The 8877-nt window shown below is 35.0% G+C and overlaps 1 protein-coding gene across 1 annotated transcript in view; it reads left to right on the forward strand.

Moving 5' to 3' along the window:
* Positions 1-7882, forward strand: part of TNKS2 (tankyrase 2) — a 28991-nt gene extending 21109 nt beyond the window's left edge. The window contains exons 21-27 of the mRNA XM_083843627.1: positions 310-430; positions 1383-1480; positions 2086-2160; positions 3172-3277; positions 4124-4310; positions 5160-5316; positions 5634-7882. Coding sequence (XP_083699753.1) covers positions 310-430; positions 1383-1480; positions 2086-2160; positions 3172-3277; positions 4124-4310; positions 5160-5316; positions 5634-5696 — 807 coding nt within the window. The 3' untranslated portion in view covers positions 5697-7882. The remainder of the gene's footprint in view (positions 1-309; positions 431-1382; positions 1481-2085; positions 2161-3171; positions 3278-4123; positions 4311-5159; positions 5317-5633) is intronic.
* Positions 7883-8877: the final 995 nt, after the last annotated feature.

Genomic DNA, 8877 nt, shown 5'->3' on the forward strand with positions numbered 1-8877 from the left:
AGCAGTGAAGTTAAATAAGTAGTTGGTGTCAATGGGTAATTCCTGTTTATTTCCCGATCAGAAACGTGATCCTTGCTAGCAATACCAGTTGCTCAGTTGTAGTTTGTAGCATATTTATTTGAAGACAAAAGTTTGGAGAAAGTAGTTGAGTCAAAGCCAAGGACAAGAATAATGCACTAAAGTCTCCAGCATGTGTATTCTTTTTTTATAGTTTTGCCTCAATTTTTGAGGTATATTTTTTACTGTCATTGGCGGCTGTGCTGTTCTGTTTATGCTGTTGTACAAATACAGATGTTGCTCTCATTCTAGATAACACTGGATGTGTTGGTTGAAATGGGACACAAAGAATTGAAGGAAATTGGAATTAATGCTTATGGCCATAGGCACAAAATCATTAAAGGAGTTGAAAGACTGATTTCTGGACAGCAAGGTATATACTTGTTTCAAATTATTATGCAACACTGCTTTTATAGAATCTATTTTTATAAATAGTTTAATCATAAATCATATCTGGTTAAAAATGGTAATAAAACTTGTCCTAAAATGACACTTTAAAGGATAAGAATGTCTTCTGACTTGAAGCGTGGGGGCTTTTATTTGTGCTATGAAGAACCGTAAATCTTGACTTTCAGGTCTTGTCCCTTTTTTAAAAAAATATTTGTTATCACCATTTTGTGTTTAGTTTCTTAGGTAATGTGTGGATCTAGAGCGAAGCGATTATAAGGTTTTTGAGGTAGGGAGTACAGTAGTATGGTTTGTGGTAGGGACTATATTTTGCTGTTACGTTAGGTTCTGTGATTGTGTTTCTTTTCTCAGAAAGCCCACTGAATTCTTCTGTACTCTTTTCTTTTAAGATACAGTTGATGCATTGATATGTTTCCAGTAAACCAAAATTAGCATAACCTGCTGTGATCAACAGCTTCAGCTTGTAGTGAATTTCATGCTGAAGCCTCTTTATTTATGCAGCACTGAAGTGGTTATTCTTATGTAGGCGATGATCGATCAGTATCCACAGATAAATGGATGTAATTGTTGTTCTGCATTCAAACCCAGCTGCTATGCTTCTGATGGCATTTATAGTGTATGTGTGGTAACGTATGGGTAGAAATTATAAACAGAGATTTTGAAAAAGTTTGTTTGAAACTAATGAAATGATTCAAGGGATGGCACTTAGACATGCATAGCAACTTATGTGCTTGATGGTAAATAAAAGGCAATTAAAATCATTGATAACATTTTGCCTTTCTTCCTAGCAAAACTATTCATCCTTTAAGCTGAGTTTTGAGAAAACAGTTTCTTTAAGAAGAAAATTCTTACTGTTTATCATTCTAAATGAATCTTAAAGCAGTTTCTGAAAGTGTTATGTTTTGTTATATTCACAGGACTTAACCCATACCTGACCCTAAATACTTCCAGTAGTGGAACTATTCTCATAGATCTTTCCTCTGAAGATAAGGAATTTCAATCAGTAGAAGAGGAGGTATGCTTCTCTTTGTACCTTCATAATATTTTTGGGTTTTCTACCAAAGATATAGACAAAGGAGTACTGCTGGACAATTTAGCAGTGAGATAGACATTTCTAAGCATAAAAAGAGAAACTTACATACGGATACTTCAAATTTCCATCTTTCTTGACAGCACTGCTATTACATCCATGCTTGTGAGATCCATGTTTTTTTTTCTTCCTAATGTTATTGCAAGTCATGTTTTTAAAACCTTCTAATATATGGAAGGGTTCTTTGGATATAATATAAATTCTATGCTATCAATTGCTGGCCTGTCAAGACATAGGTTTAAGTCACTTCCTTCCAAACTGTAGTAATCACACCAGGCAGAATTTTGAAGAAACAATGCTCTAAACAGAATAACAGCAGTCTCTCAATTTGAAATTTAGTCCATACTCAAGATACATTACCAAAAAAAAAAAATCATAAAATCTGTTTATGTGCATCCACACAATCTGGCATTATTTAACACACAGTCGCTGTCTGAAAATTTCAATAATTTGTTCTTCCGATTATATGAAAGTGTGAAAGATGTGTGTTCTGAAGCAAAGTGACCATCCTTAAAATTCTCAATATTCAGATGCAGAGTACTGTCCGAGAGCATAGAGATGGAGGACATGCTGGTGGAGTCTTCAATAGATACAACATTTTAAAGGTAACTGTCATATTTTTCATAACTAATGGTTACATCCTCAGTGTTTTGGCTGAAAATATCCTTAACTTGTCCATAAAATGTTCTACATATATTTATTTATTGAATTTTGTAAGAGATATGCCATTCTGAGCTATGCATAGGGAAAACAATCTTTCAGGGAAATTCAAATAATAAACAGTTTTCCCATATAGTCTTTTATTAAAAAGTTTTATGAGAATTTGACATAGGACATCACAGAAAACTATGTTTTTTGAAGAAAAAGACGGAAGGTTTCATAGGAAACAAAAGATTGATTCTGTTGAGGAAATGTCAGGGAGAAAGAGGAAGCAAAAAGTGAAAGCAAAACTTCTGAAGCATGGAAGTACGGGGACCTATTATGGCTTGATTTAAAACCAAGGAAGCTTAGAACAACAGAAAGTAGACAACCTTGCTTTAAATAATTTATTGGAATTCTAGTTCGCATTTTCTCCAGAAGAAATGGTCATTTTCATTAAAATATCTTTTTAATTTGTAAGTACAAGTTCTATGCTAAACTGATATTACACTTTGCACAGTAAAATAGATGGGCTGTATCTACACGCATAATGCTTTGCCAGTGCCCAGCATACCTGTGCTTAGAGAGCATTATTTACTTCCTCTGAAAAGTATTCTAGAAGTCTTCATGGAAGAGTCTTCTTTATTTACTAGATGATCTTTTTACTGGTGTTTTTTATCAAGCTATTTTTGGAGGGATACCGAAGTAGAATTGTGACTAAACCTGCTAAATATAAATTAAGTATTGCTTAAGATGTTTAAAATAATTGACTCTTAGTTAAGCATTCAGTTACAGTTTACTTGGTGTTATGTTAGAACAATCAACATTGTATATTAGAGAATCCCTGTGTTTCACTGAGTTCTAAGGAAAGAAGTATTGTTTAGGTGTCATTTTAGAGTAAGTACTGTGGTATAACATCTGTTAAGTAAACACGAATTTTCAGTTTTAAGGTGGAAATTATTTTTTCACTGTTTCAGATTCAGAAAGTGTGCAACAAAAAGCTATGGGAAAGATATACTCACAGGAGGAAAGAGGTCTCTGAAGAGAATCATAACCATGCTAATGAAAGGATGCTGTTTCATGGTGAGATACTGAAATGCACCTTTATGTACTTGTTTAACCATCAGCACTGTTTGGTGGAGGGTTTCTTTTGGCCTGAACAGTAATTTTTCCCACTGAATATAGGCACTAGATTTTGCACAAGTTTTATACAAACGTGTTTGTCAACAGTGACATGTAATGTACTGGATCCTTCTTCTGAAATTTTCACTTCCTTGTCTCTCCATGAAGGGGACTTTGAAGTTCTAAGTAAAAACATACTAGCAACTATGAATGGGGAAGAAGGGGTGTGCCTTTGTAGTTTGTCCTGACATGCAAATTAAATAGGTCTAGAATGCATCCTTACAATGAAAACTTCATAGTTCCCAACATAACTGGCAATTGTGAGTAAATAAAAAGTGAAAAACAGAAAAACACTAAAGAGGCAAACAGAAGAACAATCTCTTCTCCTTTAGATAGTTACTGCAGAGTTTTGATTGGAGTACATTCAATGTTTTATTGCTTTTTAAATGCAGTTTACTTAGTAGAAGAAGATGGGATTTGTGTAACAATATAATCCCGGAATCTCGGTTAGGATGAAGCTATGCTGAAGGGAGTGAAGATTCACTGAACATTCTCTTACAGGAGGAGTTGCCTTAAACATTATCTTTTATAAGTATCTCTTTAAAAATGTACACCCAACAACTCCTGTTCTTTGTATAACATCTCTAGCAAATGGGTAGGGTAAACTGGAGCTCAGAATTTCTGCAGATTGATTTCCTTGTGTGTGTGGAAATGCTGTATCAAAAAAAAAAGCTGGGGAACAGATGGTAGAATTGTTGTACATATCTCCATGTATTGTACTTCAAATGTTTTGCTTCCTTCTCTTAGGGTCCCCATTTGTGAATGCGATCATTCACAAAGGCTTTGATGAGAGACATGCCTATATAGGTGGCATGTTTGGAGCTGGGATTTATTTTGCTGAAAATTCTTCCAAAAGCAATCAGTATGTCTATGGGATTGGAGGTGGCACTGGATGTCCAATTCACAAAGATAGATCTTGTTATGTTTGCCATAGGTAAGTTACGATCTTTTACACAAAAGAATCCAAATCTGCATTTGCATGTTATGTTACAGACAGTCAAGTCAGAAAATTATGTGAAGAAATATTTCTTGGGTAACGAAACCTCAGCACTCACTATATGCTGAGCCTAACAGAGTATCAGAAAACTTTGATAATTGTCTTAGAGAACCTTTAACTATCTTTGGTGCATTTAACCAAGTCTTTGCCCTTAACTCAGTGTAAAAATTAGAGGTAGGTAGCCTTGAGAGTGAGGAGGAGATCTGTTAGCTGCTTCCGTGAAATATGTGGCAATATCAGTGTTTAGTCCACTTGATTGCCTGTTGCAGAGAACGGAAAAACTCTGTAATACTCAGATACTGTATTTCTTTGAAGAGAATGCACATTGTAACAGTCATCCCTCCATGTCACTGCTGCTTCAGACACTGAAATACAGGCATGGATTTATAGAATCTCTACCACTAGCTAAGTTCTTAAATCCTTTAGATTTAAGAGTCTTTGCCCCTTTTCACTTCATATTACTTGTCATTTTCTGGTACTCTGAAATAAAGAGATGATCTTCTAGAGTTACAGAGGATGTCAGTCTAGTCAAGGTTTGTAGAGTTTTGAATAAGTTTTACTAATTTGCCTTTTATGAAGGGTTTGAAAGCCAAGAGTTTTGCCTGAGCATAGCAAAATGGTACCTAACATTGGTCTACAAAAACTGAGATTAAATTGGCATTATATTAGAACATATCTGAAGAAATAAGTACCCTTGATCTGTTTTTTTCCTTAAATAAAAACATTAGAACTTGTCGGTAGGTTATGCAAGGTATTCTATTTTGACATTTGTTCACTTTAACACAGGCAATTGCTGTTCTGTCGTGTAACACTGGGCAAGTCTTTCCTGCAGTTCAGTGCTATGAAAATGGCTCATTCTCCCCCTGGACATCACTCAGTTACTGGGCGACCCAGTGTAAATGGACTGGCATTAGCAGAATATGTCATTTACAGAGGGGAGCAGGTATGTTGATTTTGGAGTTGTTTTTTCAGACATCTTTTTAAAAGGCATGAGATAAGGGTGTTTTTTCCCCTTATTTTTGGGGTGCTAGGACTTGTTTTTCTCATGAAACAAACTCCAGCTGTGGTTGAAGGTGAAAGGGTCTTTGTTGCCTGAATACTCCAGGCATTTTACCTTTGACATCTTGCCTTTTTTCTTTTGCCTTTTTTCTTTTGCCCCCTTTTTTTTTTTTTTTTACTTTTTTCCTGCCCTCTGGATACATTTTCTGGCAAACATTCCAAATTTAATCATAATAATGAATGTATGTGTTGCTCTTTCAGGCTTATCCAGAATACTTGATTACTTACCAGATTATGAAACCTGAAGTCACCACTGAAGCTTAAGACAAGTTACTTGTGGGAAACCATCAGACTTGGTTATGAAGATACCAGTGGCTGCCATCCTGTTAACTACAATGAGTTGTTGAAAAACAGGTGGTGTGGTAGCAAATGTGAACAAAATCTACCATTTTTGACTTGATAAAGCTTTAATAATGTATAGTACGTTTTTCTAAAATTTCAAAAATGTCCTCTTTTTCAGCACTTTAACAGATACCATTCCAGGCATAAACTGCAATTTGCCTGTACTAAATTATAAACAAAAATTAACTTTAAAACAATGGTTTTATACAATACTACATTGAAGTTTAACAGAAATTGTAATGCTCTATACAGGAACTCATTTTACTAATACTGTGTTCTTTAAAACACTGCATTTACACTGAAAATGTTTTCATTTGTAAAACTGTAAATAAGAGCTTTTGTACTAGCTTGGTATTTATTTACATTGCTTTGTAATATAAGTGTTTTAGAACTGCAACCTTGTAAAAAAAAAAAAAGTTTTTTCCAAATGTTGGTTTGCTCATCTCTTTCCTCATGCACAATAGATTTAAAAAAGCCAGTTTTCAGGGTTTAACACTTATTTGGGAGGGAAAAAGTAAGATTTATCTGAAGAAGTTTAGAAATAGCCAACTAGATTAAATACTCATTTTTTTTCTGTATTTTTATTTATAGAATATACATTCCTGAGAATGATGGGCTATGAAAATATTCCAGCTGAATACTAAACTGTCTTTTCCACCTACTTACTAGAGTTTCATATTTTATTTCTATAAAATGTCTTCAAAAGTTTTTTATTTAACTATAGCTTTAGTTCATCTGTATCCTCATTTCAAGGCTAGTAGACCTTGCAAGTTAGTTTTAGTAAATTATTTTCTTTGAATGTAGTTGGAATATTAACCTCAAGGAGGTCTGTCTTGAGTTCCCCTTGCTTACATTTAAGCCAGGAAGTTAAATAGTTCATTCCTAATGTGAGGGCTGGCAGCTTGGCCTTTTTGTATGATTATTTTGGTAAATTAATCTATTTGTTGGTGCCCTCAGGATATGAGTATTGTGAGGTGGAAATGCTAAAAACCACCCTGTCATCCCCTATGTTTCTTCCACGCTAATGTTCAAGCTGCAGTTGAAGCACTTGGCAGAGTCGTTGTTTACCTGCAGTGCTTTTGGCTGAGTGAAACTGATCAGGGTGCAAAATTCTGGTCCCTTGTGCTTGGCCAGCTGGACGAGGAGCGTGTAAGTGGGATGAGCAGCTATTCCGTGGTGACAGCTGCCTACGGTAGCCCTGTTGAGACCACTTGTATGGAAGAAGAGTGCAAAAGGTATCACCCCCGGTTCAAGACACATTCGGGGTTATTGAATGCGCTGATCAGTGTGCAGTCAGCCCTATCATTGCTCTCTCATGTATTCTACTTCTGTTCCATATGCAGTTTTTACCTACATATTTCAAAAATATGTAAATAAAAATTAGAGTTCACTTGGGTTTAAAGTGGTTAGGAGTCTACTTGTCTGTTTCAGTTGTCTTATATTTCTACATACAGGACGCTGTCCCAGAAGACAAGTTGTTTGCTGGCCACATTATCATACCATGGTTTTAAATGTAGTAACTGGTCAAGATAATGAAAACGTCTTGCTGATGTGGTGATTATGTGATTATGCTCTATGTAAAAATGTACTGAACCTTACCCAGTTGTGTGGGGAATCTGAATAATAAGATTGCATAACTTAACTCTTGCAGAAAGTAATATTGGCTATGAATAAAAAAGGCTTTGATTTTTAGGTACTTTCTCCCAGCATGTTGCCTGTTTCTTTGGTATAGTAATGCTGGAATTGGTGTTCATGCAAAATCTGTTAAGTATGTTTAAAACTCTTTATTATTGCTAAAATGCTTCATTCTCTATGAATGATCACTTAATGTCTTGTAAAGTATTGTGGTATGATAGATTTAAGTGGTACCACAACGCTGGTTTTGTCTGTTTGGGGATTTTTGAGCTTTCTTTTCTTTTTTGCATGACATACCTTGCACTCTGAAGATGGAAGCTGTAATGATTTGATAATATTGACTGTTGAGGTGAATCTTTAATCTCTTGTGCAATTAGTTCTGCTTTACTCATCCTGAAGTGTCTTTACATGTACTGTATAACATTCCATATTCATTTAACACTAAATAAATTTAATTCACTGGTTTTCTGGTAGCGTGGGAGTAATTACAGATGTAAAACGTCAACCCATTGTTTTGAATGTAAGCATGAAAAAAAAATTAACAAACTACATCATTAGAGGGGAAATTAATTGCATTAAATAGAGAATTTTTAATGTGGATGGAAAAAATGTAAATACTGTGGAAACTTGTCGTTTGGTATATAGCTAGCTAACAGCTTTAGCTACCAGTCCAAACTTACTAATAGGTTTGCTGTGCATTTAAAACTCCATTATCTGGTCCAAACCTGAAAGAAAACTGCCTAAAGTTGGTTCTGTAAAATGAACAATAGCCTGAAAATTCTGACCTTTCAGATGACTGTATAGGTAGCAGTCTGATACGTAAATGAGCAATGACAAAAGAACTGTTTAGATCACTTGCAGTATGGTAATAAGTAAATAGCTTTATTTCAGTAAGACCATGTATTCTGGTTTTGGAAACCTTCTACCATAGGAATAGAAGATTTAAGCAGATATGAGCACTAGAGGGCAGGAAAGTCAATCTTTAGTAAGACCGAAGGTGATGAAATTCTTTAAGATGTGTTGGGAGTGCAATTTCAAATAAAATCTACCTATGTAGGTTGTTATTTAAAGGAGGAAAAAAAAAAAGTAAAATTAGCTTTTCATTTGCATTTTTAAAGTAATTAGTATAAAAACAACTGCTTCCACTAAGGGAATAACTGTGTATAAAAGGAGTTGCTCCTGTTTTTTTTACCCTGCACTTCCTCATTAAACATCATGCTCTGTGTGTGTATACATACGTATGTGGATATATGAGTACACACACGGTTGTTCTCTCCTTTCATTCACTAAGAACGCGCAAAAAAAGGTGACGTGCCCAGCAGGTCGCTGGTGTCAGTGGGTGTCCATTTGCCCTTCTGCTTTTCTCCTCAATTTAATGATAATAAATCAGTTTCTCTCTTTTGCTGGAAAAAAATAACAGAATCGTAGCGGTAGCTTGCCTTCTGCCTGTAGTATAAAGGCTTGATTT

Source organism: Anser anser, assembly GCF_964211835.1.
Source record: "Anser anser genome assembly, chromosome: 7".
In the NCBI taxonomy this organism is placed as follows: domain Eukaryota; kingdom Metazoa; phylum Chordata; class Aves; order Anseriformes; family Anatidae; genus Anser; species Anser anser.